The sequence below is a fragment of the Carcharodon carcharias genome, chromosome 22, assembly GCF_017639515.1.
Source record: "Carcharodon carcharias isolate sCarCar2 chromosome 22, sCarCar2.pri, whole genome shotgun sequence".
NCBI classification, from domain to species: domain Eukaryota; kingdom Metazoa; phylum Chordata; class Chondrichthyes; order Lamniformes; family Lamnidae; genus Carcharodon; species Carcharodon carcharias.
Window position 1 is genome coordinate 53,371,889 of NC_054488.1, and position 19,963 is coordinate 53,391,851.

Below are 19,963 nucleotides of genomic sequence, written 5' to 3' on the forward strand. Positions count from 1 at the left end.
TCCTTCAGTTGTTCATAATGGACTAGTGCAAACTGTACTCACCAATCTGTGCTTGCAAAACCCAAAACAAAACGTCTAAAGCTTGATGTGATTTTGCGAATAGCTGCACTAACAACCAATTTAAGTTGAGCACAATTTGTGCTTATTTACATTTGCTATTAGTGACATACATTCATATGCAGGGACCCAGTTTCTGCAAACAAAAGGAATATGTTCAGGTCTTGAGCCTTTTTTGAGTTACCTAGGAGCTTGGGGAGCCTATAGTTATCCATTGCAATGCTTTGGCCAATCAGAGTCTACTTGCCAACCAACCTGCATCCTTTTCTCCTCTATAAATTGATGTGAACATTTGAAATTTGACTTTCTTGCTTTGGTCCCAATGAGTACAAGATGAAAAGCTTCTACAGTATGTCTCGCTTCTCAGCAATATATAAGATTTTGACTTGATTTTGCTACCAGTTAATAAACATCATCTACTTATTGTAGTAGTCTGAAGAAATTAGTGGATTGTATTGTTAAGTTTTTGTAACCTCCCCTGAAGTCAGTTGCTGGTCTTTTTCTTGCTTTTTTTGAGACTGGCAAATTATATATTCTCTCCAGTGAAGCTCAATGTAAGGTGGAGGAACAGCATCTCATCTTCCAACTAGGCACTTTACAGCCTTCTGGACTTAATATTGAGTTCAACAATTTCAGATCATGAACTCTCTCCTCCATCCCCACCACCTTTCTGATCCCCCTTTTTCCAATAACTTATAATTTTTTTACAACTATATTTTTTTCTTTTCCCTCCTATTTTTAAATTTATTTCAATCTATTGTTTAATCTCTACCTTTTAGCCCATTTCGATCACTTCCCCCCCATCCCACTCCCACTAGGACCATCCACCCTATCTCAGCCCTTCTCTTTTGTTCTCCCTGCCCCTTCCTTACTTTCACTGACTTGAGAACTCTTACATTTCTATCTATTCTGATTAAAGGTCATCTTGTCCTGAAACATTGATTGATTCACTGCACAGATGTTGCCTAACCTGCTGAGTATTTCCAGCATTTTTAGTTTTTATTTCAGATTTCTAGAATCCCTAGTATTTTGTTTTTGTTTCAGAATGTTAACCTACATTATAATAACAATCATGAAAACTGTTTTTAGGAGCTGTTGTCTTAAGTACGTAAGCCACATTTCCATATACTATTAGAACGTGCCAGTGTAACGGTTACCTTTCATAAGATATTGGAGCATATAAGTAAGCTAATACATAGGCATTTTGTTGACTCTGGCACTTGTGTCGACTCAAGTACTCTTCCAAAGCATTTGGATAATAATTTCCTTAAGTTAGGAAACAAATCCCTTTAATGCCTGTCTCTACATAGACTTGAGAGAGTCTGTATAATACAGAAAATGAGACGAATAAATGTCTGGTTTGCATTGAACTGAACAGTAGTAAATTTTAGGTCATTAGTTTACAACTGATCCTATCCTATATACTACTCTCAGGGCTTTTACTTTTCCAGGTTACTTTTGTTTCTCAAACTATTTGCTTCCTTAAGCTCATCCCATCTCCTATCGAAGGCTGTTAGAACCAACAATAAAACTTATTTGTTAATTGGATTTTAATGATGTTTGAGATTTCTGCATCTAAATCTTCCCAACGCCCAAATTTTTTATGTTCGCAAGATTGGAGTGTACCACGCATCAGAAAAGCAAGATAAGTAGCCAACCGTTTAAATTCTGTCAAATTTTTAACATGCGTGTAATCTTGAGCCTGCTAAATTCAACTTTCTGGCAATATGCAATCATAAATTCTGGAGAATCAAAAGTACCCATTAAAACTTGCTTTTAATTTTTAAAGCAATAGGTAAAAACTGTTTTGAGTTGGTAATCCTTTATTTCACAGCTTTCATTAGGATCAGCTATCACATTAAATCTGTCAGAAGTGCACGATGACAGTGAGGAGATGCGAAGTTACACTTTCGAGGAATTGAAAGAATTGCAGAATAAACTCATGCTAATGTCAGGCAAGGGAGACCATGGACGAGAAGAAGTGGAAAGATTTGTAGAGGTAAGCAGCTCTCTCAAACCATTTGTTATGTCTGTGTGATTCAGTGATTTATCTTTTAATTTGATGAAGCATAAGAAACTTGAGATTGAAACAGTGGTTTTTGAATGCTTAAGTGTATTTGTAAGCAGCCAGTGTTAGCCAGGTTGTCGTTTTAATCAGAAAGCTACCTCCACGTCAAATCCACCAATCCTTGTTGGCTTTCTACATTCTTGCTATCTTAGTGGTGGAAACACTTCAGTACCATTTCCTACAAAAATATAAAGAGGTAAGAAATATTGAACAAGGGTTTGGTTCCATCTTAAATTATGATGGAAAGCTTAATTTCATTGGAACTGCGGTGATTATAACAATGCATCCAGTACATTGATATATTGATTTATATAAAGCTATTTGTCTATCCTTAAGACAATCATGGAAGTTCATGATAAACGATGCCTCTTTTTCTATTAGTGAATTTTTAAAAATATATTGTGATAACTTTCTAAACAATTACTAGATAGAGAGAAATCATAAGATTTAAAGTACCAAGAGTGATAAGACTAATATCCCAATGGCTAGTGGAAGCAAACATTAAAGTTATGCAAAACAAAAACAGAATTACCTGGAAAAACTCAGCAGGTCTGGCAGCATCGGCGGAGAAGAAAAGAGTTGACGTTTCGAGTCCTCATGACCCTTCGACAGAACTTGAGTTCTGGACTCGAACTCAAGTTCTGTCGAAGGGTCATGCGGACTCGAAACGTCAACTCTTTTCTTCTCCGCCGATGCTGCCAGACCTGCTGAGTTTTTCCAGGTAATTCTGTTTTTGTTTTGGATTTCCAGCATCCGCAGTTTTTTTGTTTTTATTAAAGTTATGCAGTTACTTTTGTCTTAGCTGAGAATCATTGCTGATGTGTGGCATTATTTACACCAACTTGTCAATTATATACAAAGAAAAAGATACAATTAGTTATTTTAATTTGCATATACACTGTAATCTTTCTCACCATTGCTTCAGTTGCAGGCCATAAATACACTCTTTTGTATGCAGGTGTTTGCCAATGTCCAAAGGCTTGCAACATCTTTCATCAGTCTGTCTTCGGCTGGCAACATGTTATTCAGAAATTGGAAGGCAGAAGTATATTGTTCGATTAAGAATGAGGCTTGCATGATAATTGATTTTAATTTATATGAAGTCAGTGAGATTAAGGCTATTGGAAATGTCACTGAACAGCTTCCGATTCTCTGTAAAAAGATGGAAATCTATCTTGAAAAGTGGAAAAAATATATGGATCAACAAAGGTCTCAGTATTATTATTTAAACTTCTACACAGCTGAGCAGATTGTTTACCTCTGCACCGAGATATTTGCCCAGAATTGCACTAGTCTACATGTCCTGATGATGATGTCCTTCATTAAACCTGACTGTACTGCTAAAGATGTAAGAATAGCTCTGGAGAAACTTTTAGGAGGAAGTAAAAGCACAAGAATCCAGCCGTTAGCTGGTGACAGGAATGATAGTGAAACTTCAGTGAAGACAAAAGCAGGTATCCAAGACATAGCCAAGGAAGGAGACATAGAGAAAAAGATGGACTTGCTGTGGGAGCACTATATGAAGAATATGAGTTATTTTCTGTCCAACTGTCTTGATGTCAGCACCCTTGGTGAACTTCTTGATATTGTTGCTGGCGCAAAGCAAACTGTTGCAAGAGCTCTTCCACCTGGCTTTCAGAAAGGTCATCCTAACCTTGTTGTTTGCCCATGCTCTGATCTGCTCACATCTGCTTTGTGCATTTATATGTACTCCAGTGATCAGCCGCTGCCTGCTTATGACGAAGTACTGCTTTGCACAACTGAAACAACATGCGAGCAGGTGGAGCTGTTCTTGCGCCGGTGCCTGAATGGATACGAAGGTTCCAAGATATATGCGCTACTATATGCAGATGAACTGACTTATGATGTCAGTGTGAAGTGCGAAGAACTGTTCAAAAGTCTGGAGTTGGAGAGTTCACCGGATTATAAAATGGTCATATTATGCAATTGCGAGAGGGAGCACTGCTACATTCCATCAGCATTTAGTCGATATAAGGTGCATGTAATTCCACAAGAACCTTTAGAGAAAATCCAGAGTTATCTGAAGGAGCACTACAGAATTGCACCAGCCATTTCATCGGCAGCTTCTGTGTTTGAAGACAGGATGTTTGTAAGGATCATATCTTCAGAGAGAGCTGGAGTTGGTAAGTTCCTATGTCATAGATTTATGATTAAAAATGCTGAAGTTTTCCTTTTTTTGCTGGCTATAAAGTGTTAAGTGAAGTATGAAATAAATTGCTGGTTTGTGTCTGTCTATTGCACACCAATATTTGTAATTTAACCATAAGGTCTGTGTTGATCCTCTCACTGAGAGGCAGTAATGGTGAGAAAGGGACAAATTCATACTAACTGAATAGGTCTCTTTCTGAGGCTGTTATGAAGGTAGAGTGGGAGGATTTTTACTGTGATACTATGTAAAAAAATATTTGATCTGAGCACTGATATCCCTCACCTCAAATAATTACAAATATTCAATTGGAAGACTACAATACTTCATTTTGCATATGAGGAGTTATATACTGTACGAACTTTTATTTTCATGCATTCCCTAGTCGCTGTATATCGATATTCATTCAATTTGAAGTATGTAACAAAAGTATGTCTAGCTGATTAACCAAAAATAATGTGGTGCACAAATAGTCTTGAAGTGAAATGGGATTAGAGGCAGCAGCTAGTTGGGTCAGGGCAAGATTGTGAAATTTAGACCCCATTTTAAAGTTACATAACCTGCCACACGTTAAAAAACAAAAACAAGGAATTCTGTGCAAATATGCAAAATAATGAGCAAGGAAGGAACGATTTTTTATGGAGATGCTTATTGGTTTGAGTATAGGTGTGTACAAACACTAACTCGTAAATGTGTGAAACATAAATTAAATTGCTGCATTTATAGTTATAACCTGCTTATCATTGAATCAGATTTATTTTGGAAGTGATGTTTGGACTACTGACAAGAGTACCTGAAGTAAGATTTATTAAGAGCCAAATCTCAGAATGTTTTCAATTGATAAAAGGAACAATTCTTTTGAAGTTATGCAGAATTCATATGAAGTAAAGATGAGTTGGTATGTTGCCTACTTTTTAATGTAAGTTTTAATACTTTTGGATAATTGATTTATACACAGGATTAGTCATAAAAAAATAGCAGTCTCTACTCCTAAACTGAGATGGGTATGCTATTCTGAAAGACCTGATTTTGAACTGTCCCTGAATAGTTTCTAGATTAGATTGTAAGAAAAGATAAATGTTTATTTAAATAGAGGCTTATTAAAAAACACTTTGTTTCAAAAGGGAAATCACTTTACGTGAAGAGACTACATGAAACATTGAAGAAGCAAACCAGGAATGTTAACGTATTGAAAACCATCCGCCTAATAGAGCCACGGGTAGATGAAAATAAAGTTCTCAAAACCGTTTTGTCATTTATGAAATCATCAAATGAGAAGGAGCCCATGATATTTCACTTTGACATTACTTCTTCTGTAAGTTTGGTTTCAAAGAATGAACTGATCACAATCCACACCTGGTGTGGCTTTTTGTTTCTACCTATGATGTACGCCTAATTGGAAAATTCAGATTTACAACAGTAGATTTTTTTCCCTTTTAAGGCTTTTTTAAAAATTGGTAATACCTGAATGGTTTGTGAATGTGCTCATTTTAAGAAAAAGGTAGAATTATTTTTCTTTCTTGATCTTGAATTTAGTTGACAAAAAGCTTTGACTTGTCCCATGTAAATTGAGTTTTGTAATTCGGATAGGTAGTAGACATAAATCCATAGGGCGGAATTTAATGGTCGCAGTGAGCCTGCCCACCCTCTTGAGAGCCATGGCAGCCCTGTCATGGTCATTTTTGGGAACCCCATTGAGAATTAAGTTCCACTCAGGCAGCCTGCTGGCTGCCATTGAGGGTTCCTGGCTCTAACAAGGGCAATTTCCTGCTGGACTTGCTGATGTGGGGTGAATATCCATTCCTGAAAGCTTCTGACCATTTAAAGACTGGCAGCTCTCCAGTACCAGGAGTGGTGGCCCAGCAAGTATGTTGCAGGGGGCGATCATTGTCAAGGGCAGGGGAATGGATTCCTGCTGGTGCCTCCTTTGGGTTCTGGGAGGGGGAGATGGTGGGAGAAGTCCCTTCTTCTCTAGCATTCAGTGGCTGCTTGAGGGCCTCAGTTGGATTTCAGGCAGGAAAACCATCCTGGACTTAATCAATGCCAGTCAGGAAGTGACAGGATTTCCACCCTGCCCCATTATAAGGCACCCCCCACCTCCCAGCCTACTTCTGGGGGGAGCATTAAATTCAGTCCATTGCTTAAAGCTGTCTGAACATTGCACTATTTCTGCAATCTTGCAATAGTCATATTTCAGATCAGGGAAATAGTTGGCATAAATCAAAAGGTCATGAACTTGGATGACTGGCTGTCCTTGTGCATTATTTTCTCAGCATTTTTTTAAAATTAATGAGTCTGGAAGAACATGTCTTACTGAAACCAATACTCATAAATCTCATGTACATCATGCAATTGTTGCAGGTTCATTCAGTGCATAAACTGTAAATTGACAAACTTGATGCATGTTTCAGTCATAAATGGAAATGTTGCAATTCCATTTCATTACTTTAGGACAGGAGTGGGCCATTCAGAACCTTAAATCTGTTCCACTATTCAGTGGAGATCGTGACTGATTTGTACCCTAACTCTATCCACTCACCTTAAGTTCCATTTCCCTTAATAATCTTTTCTAGCAAAAAATATCAGTCTGATTAAAATTATTACATCTTTTTGTGGGAGAGTGTTCCACACTTCTACCACCCTTTTAGTGAAGAAATGTTTCCTAATTTCTCACCTGAATGGTCCGGATCTGATTTAAATGTTTTGTCCCCTGGCCTAGACTACCCCTCCTGTAGAAATAGTTTCTGTCTACTTTATCAATTCTGTTCAGAATCCTAAAACCTGAATCAACTCATCCCAAAGCCTTCTCTATTCCAGAAACTACAAGCCTGGATTGCATAATTTCTGGTGAATGTGTGCTGCACTCCTTCCAAGGCGGATATATGCTTTCTAAGGTGTGGTGCCCAGAATTGTACACAGTACTCCAGATGTGATCTAACCAGGGCTCTGTACAGCAGTTAGCAATACTTCTTTTGCTCTATATTCTAGACTTCTGGAAGTCCATATAAACTACATCCATAAATATTCACAAATATATTCCTTTAGTCACTTTCTTAAAGTTAGGTTTGTTAAATATGACCTACCCTTTCCCAATCTGTGTTGGCTCTCTAATCAGTCCAAATTTCTCATGGTGTCATGCTGTCCTCAATTATTTTTTCAAGTAACGTCCCCGCTATTATTCTGTACATACTGCTTTAAATAATTTATGTTGACCACTTCCATTAGCTGAAAATGAATGCTGCAGGACTAGGGCTATTGTATTGAAAAAATGTAATATTTTCTCAGTTCAATATCCTGTTAATTAACCACTGTACAAGTTAATTATTGCAGAAAAGCTTCAATGGTGCCTTTACAGGTTTTATAGTATGCTTTTATGGTATGCTTTTAATCTTTTTTGTTTATAGGGGACATATTAAATTTGCTTTACCAGTTTTAGCATTCCACATTATTAAGTTAGATCAGTTAAGAATACTGAAGAGCTAATTGTTTTTTGTAGCTGATCCTTGTTCCACAGTCAACCACGTTTTTGAATTTGTTGTAAATAATGTATTAATAAGTTAAAAGTTATGTAAATATCCTTGTTTTACATTAAAAACACTTTGTATATCCTAAATATTAGTGCTTTGCTTTGCACTAAACGCTTAGTTTGTAACCAAAGTATTTCACTTACAGGTACAGAAAGGATTATGCGAGTTTCTTTTCAAACTACTCATCTTGCGGTACTTGATGGGCACCGATGGAAAAATGTGGAAGTGCAAGCCATGTCATATGTACATTGTAGAAATGTTGGAGGGATCGGGATTCCTTTCTAGGAAACATGCAAGACAAGTAAGCTTCGGAGACATATTAGGGAGTCCCGGTTGGGTGGTCCTTGCTACAAACTCCGTTCCTAGCCACTCTGCTACAAACTCTGTTCCTAGCCACTGACTTTATCCATCACTCAGGCCAAGGTCCATGGCTGAACCAAACAATTTGGATTTTTGGTCTCGCTCTCGACTCCAAGATGAGGTTTTGACCACGCATCCGGTCCACCAACAAAATTGTCTACTTCCAGCTCAGTAGTGTTGGACAACTTCACCTCCACATTAGACATCATGTACTGAGTTTTGCAAGCATGGGCTGGTTGAGTACGGTCAGTACTGTGCCTGTTGCGAACAGCTGAAGGGCTGTGCTGTTTGCGAACTGCCAGTCATTGGAACGTACAGTATAAGTACGGCATTGAAATTCATATACCACACTACTCATTTGTGTGTTAGGCAGAACATCTTTTTGGCTTAACAACAGCATCCTGTTAGTGGAAAATACTATCATTGGGCTCTCTAATTCTGCCAGTGCAAGCTTACCTTCACTCGCTTTTGGGATTCCTACAGCTTCACACGCTATAAGATTGGTCTTATCAGCAATCTCATAAATAGGACCCAAGTCATTTGTTCACCGTGGAAACTTGATGCCAAAGTAAAACGCATCCGAGCTATCCTGTGGGATAATGGCTATCTGGATCAGACCATGCTCGCTGTGCATTGTGCGGGGTTAAGCCACCATTTTTGGACCTGGAAGTGCCCAGTCTGCCACATATTATCCTGGAAGGATATCTCAAAAATTTGAGCAACAGGTGAAGCTAGCCACTTGATGCTGCTGCATAAGTGGTATTTTCCACTAATAGGATACTGCTGTGAAGCTAAGAAGACATTCTGCCTAACACACAATTAAGTAATGAGTGAATCTTTGGTATTGCAACAAAATAACAGAGTTATAGTTTACCAAACATTTATTCATCCAATCCTGAAGAATGCAAGTTGTGTGTGGAATCCCTTATATGGCGAGAGATATAAGTAAGATTGAAGTGATCCAAAGACATGCTGCACAATTCTGCATGAATCAGTATGGGAAATACACCGGTATCACATTCTTGAATCAAAGATTTGGAATGGGAATCACTATAACAAAGGAGGGAGAAAATTAGAGTGATCATGTTCTATAAAGTATGGAATGGAATAGAGGGACTCGACAGAAGCAAGTACCGGGTGCCCTCTAGCAATGGCAAAACACAAGGTACACATCCACACAAAATACAAAGGCTATTTGTTTCCAAGACAGTGTACCAGCAACTTTATTCCCAAGGACAATCCCACAATGGAACAAGCTGCCAAAGGAAATAGTCACAACCCCATCACTTGAAATTTTCAAGACTCATACTTAGGTTATTTCCATTTATAAGTTTTCATTATCAGAGCTAATATTTCAGCTGGTCATGCTTGGCTTAGCCAGCACTACCCATATAAATTTTGGTATGATATGGATATTAGTCTGTGATGCCGACACAGCTAAAGCAGAAGAAGTCATGTTGTATATGAATTTCAGTGCAGGGGTGATGCCATATGGCCCAACAGCTGGCGGGTCAGATCAAACAGCACGTCCCTTCAGCTGCTTGCAATAGGCACAAGACTGAGACAATCAACCAACCCAAAACTCAGAACATAATATCTAACATTACATGTGATTCTGCGATTGGACGGCACTTGCTGAATAATCCTGAGTGTGCTAAGAATGATCCTGGCAATCTATTTAAGATTGCCGGGTGTGCAATGTGGCTCACTTACCCTTGCCAAAAGCTATATACATTCATATGCAAGGGCCTGTCCTCCGCAGGCAAAAGGAACATGTCCATGCATTGCACCTTTTTCGAATTAAACATGAGGGACAATAGTTCCTTGCATTCTCCGTGGCAGCACCTCATCCAATCTGAGCCAACCTGCCAAACAATGAGCACCCTTTTTTTCATGCAGTATAAATTGTTGCTCCCTTTGAAATTTTGTATCTGCTCTGATGAGTGCAAGATAAAAAGCTTCAATAGCATGTGTCATATTTCAGCAATACTCAAGTTCTGTACTACTAAGTGAGTAAATATAATAATATGTTAATTCTTGGTGTGTTTGTGTAAAAATTGGGAATCTGTGTTAATTTTTTTTTTAAAGAAGCTGACGGAAAGAACAGTCTATTTACACTCAACAATTCAGAATAACTTTCTGATTCAGCTTTCTGTTTTTAAATTTCAGGGGGCCCAAGTGCCAAAGCACAGCTTTCTGGATGTTTTCCCCAACATATATTGTAGACCACCAAAAGAAGTACTTGAACAGGAAGTAAGGAAATCTGAAAACCTGTCATGGAATGACATTGATCCTCTTATGGATGATGAAGAATTTCAGAGTGAGGCATTTCAAAGGCCATATCAGTATCTCAGAAGATTCAAAAACCAAGAAAACCTGGATACCTTTAGTTACCTGGAGGGATCTGTTGAAGGCAGCCATGTAGAGTGCCTGCAGCTGTTTCTGATCTATTGTGGGGTGATGGATCCTTCTTGGTCTGAGTTGCGGAATTTTGCCTGTTTTCTTAATCTGCAGTTGAAGGACTGTGAAACGTCTGTGTTTTGTGACTTTGATTTCATCAAAGATACTCTGCAAGGATTCAAAAGTTTTGTTGTTAATTTCATGATTTTGATGGCAAAAGATTTTGCAACACCTTCTCTAAGTATCTCAGACCAGAGCCCAGGAAGGGAAGCCATAAACTTAGAAGGTATTAAAGAAGAAGATCTTGCACCATTTCTTGTAAGAAAAAAGTGGGAATCGGAACCGCATCCATACATTTTTTTTAATGATGACCATACATCGATGACTTTCATTGGTTTCCACCTCCAAGAAAATGGCCATGGTGGGATTGATGCTATAAACCCATCAAATGGCAAAATTATTAAACCAAATATAATGACTCGTGAGCTGTACCAAGGTTTACTCCTACAAAGAGTCCCATTCAACACAGATTTTGACCAGCTTCCACGTAGTGACAAGATTGAGCGTCTTTGTACAGTATTGGGCATTCAGTGGCCAATGGATCCTGATGAAACCTATGAGCTCACCACGGATAACATTTTAAAAATTCTTGCGATTCACATGCGTTTTAGATGTGGCATTCCTGTGATTATCATGGGGGAGACTGGTTGTGGCAAGACCAGGCTGATCAAGTTTTTGAGTGAGTTGCGAAAAGCTGGTGCTAACACTGAGAACATGAAACTAGTGAAAGTTCACGGTGGTACAACTGCAGACATGATCTATTCAAAAATTAAAGATGCAGAAGCTCTTGCTATGTGTAACAAGGCAAATTTTGATTTTGACACTATTCTCTTTTTTGATGAAGCCAATACAACTGAAGCAGTTAGCTGCATTAAAGAAGTTCTTTGTGATCAGATGATTGAAGGGGAACCTTTAACTCCCAGTACAGGTTTGCAAATAATAGCAGCCTGCAATCCCTACAGAAAACATTCAGATGGAATGATAAAGCGTTTAGAGTCAGCTGGGCTAGGCTACCGTGTTCGAGCAGATGAAACGGAGGATAAACTGGGATCTATTCCTTTGAGGCAGCTCGTTTATCGTGTACAAGCTTTGCCACCAAGCATGATACCATTAGTGTGGGATTTTGGGCAACTTAATGATGTTACTGAGAAGATGTACATCCAGCAAATTGTTCAAAGACTGGCTCAGTCCATTTCCATTCCCTCTACTAACATTAAATGCATAGTGGATGTTTTGTCAGCTTCACAACTTTTCATGAGACACCAGCAAGATGAGTGCAGTTTTGTCAGCCTTCGAGATGTGGAGCGGTGCATGAAAGTGTTTGTTTGGTTTTACAACCATCAGCAGATGCTGTTGAATAAATTGAAACAATTCGTACAAGATCAAGCCAATAGGCATGCGTCCCTTGCATCGAGCAATGATGTCATCTGGTGCTTAGTGTTGGCACTCGGAGTTTGTTATCATGCATGTTTGGAAAAGAAGAATGTTTATCGGAAAGTCATCTGCCGTCATCTCCCCGCACCATACAGCAAACCTGCCGAATTTTTGGAGCAACTCGTGCTTCTGCAAGATTTTTTGTTAAGTGGTGTACCACTGCGAGAAACGATTGCAAGAAATTCAGCATTGAAGGAAAATGTTTTCATGATGGTCATTTGCATTGAACTTAAAATCCCACTGTTCTTGGTTGGAAAGCCTGGCAGTTCAAAGTCCCTTGCAAAAACGATTGTCGCTGATGCCATGCAGGGACAAGCAGCTCATACTGACCTGTATAAAGAACTAAAACAGATCCATCTAGTATCATTTCAGTGCAGTCCTCATTCCACCGCTGAGGGGATCATTAATACATTTAAGCAGTGTGCACGCTTCCAAGAAGGAAAGAACCTTGATGAGTATGTTTCAGTCGTTGTCTTGGATGAAATTGGCCTCGCTGAAGATTCTCCAAAAATGCCACTCAAAACTCTTCACCCACTTCTGGAAGATGGGTGCATTGATGATGACCCCCTTAAACACAAGAAAGTTGGTTTTATTGGAATATCCAACTGGGCTCTAGATCCTGCTAAAATGAATAGAGGAATTTTTGTGTCAAGAGGAGATCCAGACAAAAAAGAACTGTTTGAAAGTGCCAAAGGGATCTGTTCTTCTGATCCTGTGATACAGAAAAAAGTGCTTAGTTTGTTTGGGAGCCTTGCAGATGCTTATCTAACTATTTGCAAAAAGCAAAATAAAGAGTTTTTTGGGCTACGTGACTATTATAGTTTAATAAAAATGGTCTTTTCACTTTCAAAAACAACCAAATCGGAACCAACCCCAGAGCAGTTAGTGCAAGTTGTGCTGCGTAATTTTAGTGGAAGCGATGATGTTAATGTTATGGACGTTTTCAAGTCTGTGCTCAAGAATGCCTCCCATGATAGCATTGACACATTGGAACTGATCAATCACAACATATATGCTGATTCTCATGACAGCGAATGTCGGTACTTGCTCATTCTAACCAAAAACTATGCAGCCCTTCAAATACTTCAGCAGATGTTTTTCTCCAGAAAACAGCAGCCTGAGATAATCTTTGGATCCAGTTTCCCCAAAGATCAAGAATATACTCAGATTTGCAGAAACATCAACCGTGTAAAGATTTGCATGGAAACTGGACAAACAGTGGTTCTGTTAAATCTGCAGAATCTTTACGAAAGTCTTTATGATGCTTTGAATCAATACTATGTGTACCTTGGAGGACAGAAGTATGTGGATTTGGGTTTGGGGACCCATAGAGTCAAATGCAGAGTCCATCCAGAATTTAGACTGATAGTTATAGAAGAGAAGGAGGTGGTCTACAAAGAGTTTCCAATTCCACTTATCAATAGGCTTGAGAAACATTATCTTGATATTAACACAGTTCTTGATAGAAATCAAAGGGATATTGTAAAAACACTGAAGCAGTGGGTGCAGACTTTCACAGCAGTCAGACCCAGAAATGCTTCAATCCATGGAAGGCAGCAGGAATACAGTCCATCTGATGTGTTTGTTGGTTATCACTCTGACACCTGTGCATCAGTTGTTTCACAAATAACACAAAGGTTGAAGCACACTGAAGGTTCTTGGGAGGAAATTCTTAAAGAAGCACAATGGGTGTTATTGAATTGTGCCACCCCAGATTCTGTGATTCGTTTAACCAGTTCTGAGTTTGCTGCATATCAAGCTGACACGGTGATGCAGAAGTACTTTGCAGACCAGCATCACGATTCCCTTGCAGATTTCATCCATTCTCACACCAAATCCAAAGTTCAACATTGGGCCATTTTCACTGAGGTAAGCGACTTGTAATGATAAACATAGTTTTTGATATAATGACGGTAGGTAGAAGTATGTGAGATGTTGGATTACAGTTTCCTAGTTTAGCTATGATACAGATTCAATAGAGAATTTCCCTTATATTCACTTGAGATTGACTGTAGGTTGCTTCGTAAGGCAGGTTTAAAAGTTGGAACCTTTTTAATGCATTGGAATTTGACCCTTGTCTATACGTGATCTTTTAATTGCATTTCATTATATAATGTTTTCATGCAGATTTTTATCTTTTATCTATCCTTAACCATAGTCCTGTTTGCAATTTGGTACCAAAATGGCAGTTTTGGTCTTGCTTGTTAAGATCACGGTTGGTGTAAAAAGTAGAAAAATCTTCTACCTAATTGTGGATTTTATTGAACACAACAGGAGGATTGTGATGTTCACTCTATTCTTATCCGTAATTAAAGAACTGGCTGTTCTTTATTTCAGGTTACAACTTATTCACGGCTTCTAACGGCTTCTGACATTGATTTTTTGCAAAGGGAAGTAAGTGAGAGTGTTCAGACTGTCTTCTGTTTTTCACTGCAGCAGTTTGACACAGAGCATTCGTTTCTGAAGAAAATAAGGTTTGTTCAACCGGTATACATTAAATTGTTTAACTGTTACCTGCTAATTAACAATTACCTTCAGTGAGTGACAACAGCAAAGGGTCATTTTTTGCCGGTGTCATAAAGCACAAGTTGTATTCTGCACAGAGTGGATGAAGGCATTTTGAGTTTTTAAATTTAGTTCAGGTATTGATTTTTTTTTAGAAATTAGCTTAATTTAAATTGCTCCCCTCTTGTTATGATATGATCTTGAGAGTGTAAAAATGGCCCGCAGACAAATAGGAATAGACCATTTGTCCAATCAGACTTCTTGTATTATTTAGTCATAGCAAATCTAATTTTTAATCAAAACTCCTTCCTCTTTTCCCCAAGCCCTTTAATACCCTTAAGTAATTATTTCCATGTTAAGCACCTCAGTTGGTACTGTATTTATACCTTAATATGGAATAAATTCCACATTCTCATAACTGTATACTTTCAGAAGTTGCTTTTAACTGGGTTGGTTTAATTTTTAAGATGCATGTTATGGTTTTCTGTCTTTTGATCAAGACATGACAATAAATTGCCTTTCACTGTTATTGGAACATCTACCTATGCCCCTTCAGGTCAATAATTCACACCTATATCCCTCTACTACAGTCAAAACTTGTCTGAAAACTATAATTGATCCCTTTTTAAAAAAGAAATGGTAACTATGTTGATGTTTGAGGAATTAGTGTAATGAACAGAATAAAATGCAAAGCATGTTTCCTTGAGATTTCATATTTCCAATGAATAAGCAAGCAATATAATTAATAAAAATGTGTCCTAAAAACAGTTGGTCATAAATAAATGTACTTCATAATGACTACATGCTATGGGGACTCTTACTTGGATGAGTTGTGATCAAAGTTTCCCTGCCTTATTTCTCTGGTAGGTAATAAAGATCCTACAACACAAATAATATGAGTTAGTATTTTCTCCTTAATTTTTGCTTCCTCATTGATCAAATGTAAACAAAATGTTGACCTAGTTAAATGCTCTTCATTATTTCCTTTACCTCCAGGCACTGTGTTGATTCCAGCCAAGGAAACAAAATCTTGCTCGTACAAACAGACTTTGAAAACAATTCACAAAGTGCAAATTTGATTGCTTCTGCAAAGTGAGTAGCATGCCTGTGCTCTGCCCTCACTGTTATTTTCTTTATTTTTTTTCCTTCGGTAAAAATTAAAAGAACATAGACCTAGTCATAAAACAAAAACAAAAATACATGGAAAAACTCAGCAGGTCTGACAGCATCTGCAGAGAGGAATGCAGTTAACATTTCGAGTCCGAATGACACTTCATCAGAACTAAGGAAAAATAGAAAAGAGATGAAATATAAGCTGGTTTAAGGGGGTGTGGGACAGGTAGAGCTGAATAGAGGGCTAGTGGAGATAGCCAAAAGATGTCATAGACAAAAGGACAAAGAGGTGTTGACGGTGGTGATATTAGCTAAGAAATGTGCTAATGGGGACATTAAGGGTGGAAAGCAGGACGAGCAAAGTGGGGGGGAATCTAAAAGGTAGAGATAAAACAATGGATGGAAATACATTTAAAAATAATGGAAATAGGTGGGAAAAGAAAAATATATATAAATTATTGGAGAAAGGGGGTGGGGAAGTAGGAGTGAGTTCATGATCTAAAGTTGTTGAACTCAATATTCAGTCCGGAAGGCTATAAAGTACCTAGTCGGAAGATGAGGTGCTGTTCCTCCAGTTTGCATTGAGCTTCACTGGAACATTGCAGCAGGCCAAGGATGGACATGTGGGCATGAGAACAGGGTGGAGTATTAAAATGGCAAGCGACAGGGAGGTCTGGGTCATACTTGCGGATAGACCGAAGGTGTTCCGCAAAGCGGTCACCCAGCCTGCGTTTGGTCTCTCCAGTGTAGAGGAAACCTGGTCATGATGTCTTGTGTCCTTTAGCATTGTTACTACAGTTACAAAGCAACACAACTTCCTTTCTTGAAGACACAATATACCTTTCATATTTTAAAGAATGAATGGCACTAAGTGAAAAGTCCCTAAGTTTAAATTTGCCAAAATCATCATTCAGTGATGACAGATAATTGCATGGATTTTTAAGGAGTGTCTTAAATGAAGAAGGCGGGGCATAAGATGGGCTTAAAGACCAGAACATTGGCCTACGCAGTGTGGTACAATAAAGAGGAAAAAATGCACAAGAGAGTTGGAGGAGTTGAAATCAGGCCCTGTTTAAGGCTGGGGGAATTTACGGAGATGGGGAGGGGGGTGAGACCGTGGCGAGAATTAAACACAAGAATAATAAATTTAAATTGGAGGCATGGAGGGACCAAGAACCAATATAGGTCAAGGAGGACATGAGTGATAGATGAAAAACTTTTGCTACATAAGATACAGGTAGCAAAGTTTTGGATGAGCTGAAGTTTATGGAGGGCTGAGTAAGGAAGGCCAGCCAGGAGAGCAATCAACTAGTCAAGTGAAAATACCCAAATAAGAACATAAGCAATAGGGAGCAGGATGTGGACCATTTGGCACCTCGAGCCTGCTCTGCCATTCAATAAGATCAACTTCAACTTTACTTTCCTACCTTCCCCTAAAACCTTTGTAGATCAAAAATCTTGAATATATTCAATAACTTAGCCTTCACTGCTCTCTGGGAAGAGCGTTCCAAAGATTAACAACTCTGAGAGAAGAGAGTCATCCTGAGCTCTGTCTTAAAAGGGAAACCCCTTATTCTGAAACAGTACCCCCCCAAGTTCTATGTTCCCGAGGAGGGAAAACATCCTCTCAACATGTACAGTGTCAGGCTTCCTCAGAATCTTGTAGGTTTCATTCTTCTAAACTGCAATGAGTATATGTCCAACCTTTCCTCATAAGGCAACCACTTCATCCCAGAAATCAACCTAGTGAACCTTCTTTGAACTGTTTCCAAGGCAAGTGTATCCCTCCTTAAGTAAGGACACCAAAACTACATGCTGTACTCAAGTTGTGGTCTTACCAATGCCCTTCATAGCTGTAGCAAGACTTTCCTATTTTTTATATTCACGCTCACTGTGGACAAATGCTTTGTTTCTTTCCTACAACTGTTACCACTCCCTTTGTCTTTTGCTCCATGACATCTTTGTCATTACTCTCTCCCACCCTCTACCCTATCCCGGACCCTCCCTTTTTTTCTATCTCCCCTCCCCCTTTTTAATGGCATAAAACCCATCATATTTCTTCAACACTGAAGAGTCCTATTCAACTCTTGTTAGCTCTGTTTCCCTCTCCACAGATGCTGCCAGCCCTGCAAAGTATTTCTAGCACTTGCTGTTTTTATTTCAGATTTCCAGCATCTGTAGTATTTTGCTTTTATTTTCCTATTTTTATACTCCATTCCCCTTGCTATAAAGGCCAACATTCCATTTGCCTTCCTAATTATTTGCTGTACCTGCATGCTAACATTGTGTGATTCATGTAATAGAGCATTCTGTAGTCTCTCTCGACACGAACGAGGGTTTCAGCAGGTAGATGGGCTGTGATGAGGATGGAGGCAGATGATGCTATGAAATGGTAATAGAGTAGTCTTTTTTGATTGAGAGGATGTGAGATTGGAAGCTAAGCCAGGTTCAAATAGGACATTGAGTTTGAAAACCTCTGAATCAGTCTGAGGTGTTGGCTTTGGAGGACAATGGAAACAATACTGAAGGCGCAATTTGTAGTGGAGGACAAAGGCAATGATTTCAGTCTTTTCACTGTTCCTCTATGGAGAAAACTGTGGTTCATCCAAGACTGGATGTTGAACAAGCAGTCTGACAACGTAAAGGCAGTGGCGAGGTAGAAACACAAAATGCTGAAAATCTCAGCACGCCTGGCAGCATCTGTGGAGAGAGAAACAGAGTTAATGTTTTAGGTTGATGATCCTTCCCAAACCTTTCCCAAATATGTCCCTATTTTGAGGCTTGAAAATTGTCGTGACCCCTGAATGTAAGCCAGATTGATGTGGGTGGCGGAGATGGGGCAGGGGGTGAGGGTGATCTAGAGAGCTGGGGGTATTGAAGAGCTGTGAAAGTTGGTGGTGGGGTCGGAAGGTGGGTGGTGGTACTGAGAGCTGCTAAAGCCATAGCTGGAGGTGGAGATCTGAGAGTGCGAGGAGGGGAGTGTGTGGTGAACAGCCGTGAGAGTGGGGGGCTGTTTAAAGTGCAGGGCTTTTAAAATAATAAGCACCTACGTTTTCATTGGCTTTTTTGGAGCAGGGCTGAACCCTCAAAAATCGGTCAGGTAGGCCATTCCCACCATTAAAGAAACATGAGGATTTAAAGGGGCTTCGTAGCCGTTAACACTCTGTCATAGTTCCATGGCACCCACTGCTGCCTTGGAGCTCGTGACTCCACTGGGAGTCATGAACCACAGTTTGGGAAGCCCTGGTCAAAACTGAAGCATGGAGAGGCATTCGTAGCACATATGTGAAAGCTGAAGCCATGACTGCAGACAATGTTGCCTTTAGTAATTGAGGAAGCGAAGGGGGCTACAGTTCTTGTGGGTAACGGGGCAGGAAGCAATGCCACTGATGGAGATGCTCTGACTATGATCAAATGGATCCAAATGAAGGCAGTGCTGCTGATCTAGACAATGGAAGGCATTGGAGGAGGCTGGTATAGTGGAGCATGTCAAGAGGTCAAGGAGAGTGAAAAAGGCTAGTGCAGCTTAATCATTGAAGTTGTTATTTGTGGGGACAGAAACACAACTGGAGAGACTTAAGCATAGAGTTTGTTTGGAAAGATGGATACTTGTTTAGAATGCAGCAATATGTTCAAAACTTTGGAGAGAAAAGTGAGTTTAGAGATTAGCTGTAGTTTGCAAGAACAGAATAGTTGAAGATAGGATTTTGATGATGCTGGTTCGGAAAGGGAGAGCAGAGAATCAACCACAATGTCAGCTAGCACAAGAACCACAAAAGGAAATTGATAGTTAGCATGTTAGTAGGAAATGGAGTGAAGGGAGCAGAGAGGTGGATCTCGTGGACAAGATCTCCTCGGACATTGTAAAATAGAAGAGAAATTGGAGGCAACTGTGGATGAGTATCATTGTGGTGAGAAAGAAAAAGGACTCAAGTGACTAAAAGATGGAGCATGTACTAACTTGCTTGGTTTTGTCTGGAGAGACATTAGTACAAGTTTGGCCAAGGCAAGCCACTTATTTGCTGAGGAGTAACCAAGATGTCAGCAGTACTAACCTGGGTCTTCCAATTCACGATGCAGCCCACAGTTTAATTCTGTGTCCAAGTCACATCAAAATTTGGTTAAAATGGTACATTCATAGAAATCTTCTTTATAAAAATGAATTTAGCAATGGGAACTAGGATATTCTTCCTAAGTATATATCATGTAATACAATCATGTGCTGTCCTGACACTGAATAGTGGAATTACATATTGCTGGGAATTGAGTTAA

The 19,963-nt window shown here is 39.1% G+C and overlaps 1 protein-coding gene across 3 annotated transcripts in view; it reads left to right on the forward strand.

Annotated features, from left to right (window-relative positions):
- LOC121293857 (E3 ubiquitin-protein ligase rnf213-alpha-like) overlaps positions 1–19,963 on the forward strand; it is a 158,988-nt gene that overhangs the window by 78,162 nt on the left and 60,863 nt on the right. For all 3 annotated transcript variants that reach the window (XM_041217270.1, XM_041217273.1, XM_041217271.1), the window contains exons 25-31: positions 1,892–2,056; positions 3,084–4,269; positions 5,417–5,607; positions 7,965–8,120; positions 10,349–13,942; positions 14,411–14,547; positions 15,575–15,670. In XM_041217270.1, the coding sequence (XP_041073204.1) occupies positions 1,892–2,056; positions 3,084–4,269; positions 5,417–5,607; positions 7,965–8,120; positions 10,349–13,942; positions 14,411–14,547; positions 15,575–15,670 (5,525 nt within the window). The remainder of the gene's footprint in view (positions 1–1,891; positions 2,057–3,083; positions 4,270–5,416; positions 5,608–7,964; positions 8,121–10,348; positions 13,943–14,410; positions 14,548–15,574; positions 15,671–19,963) is intronic.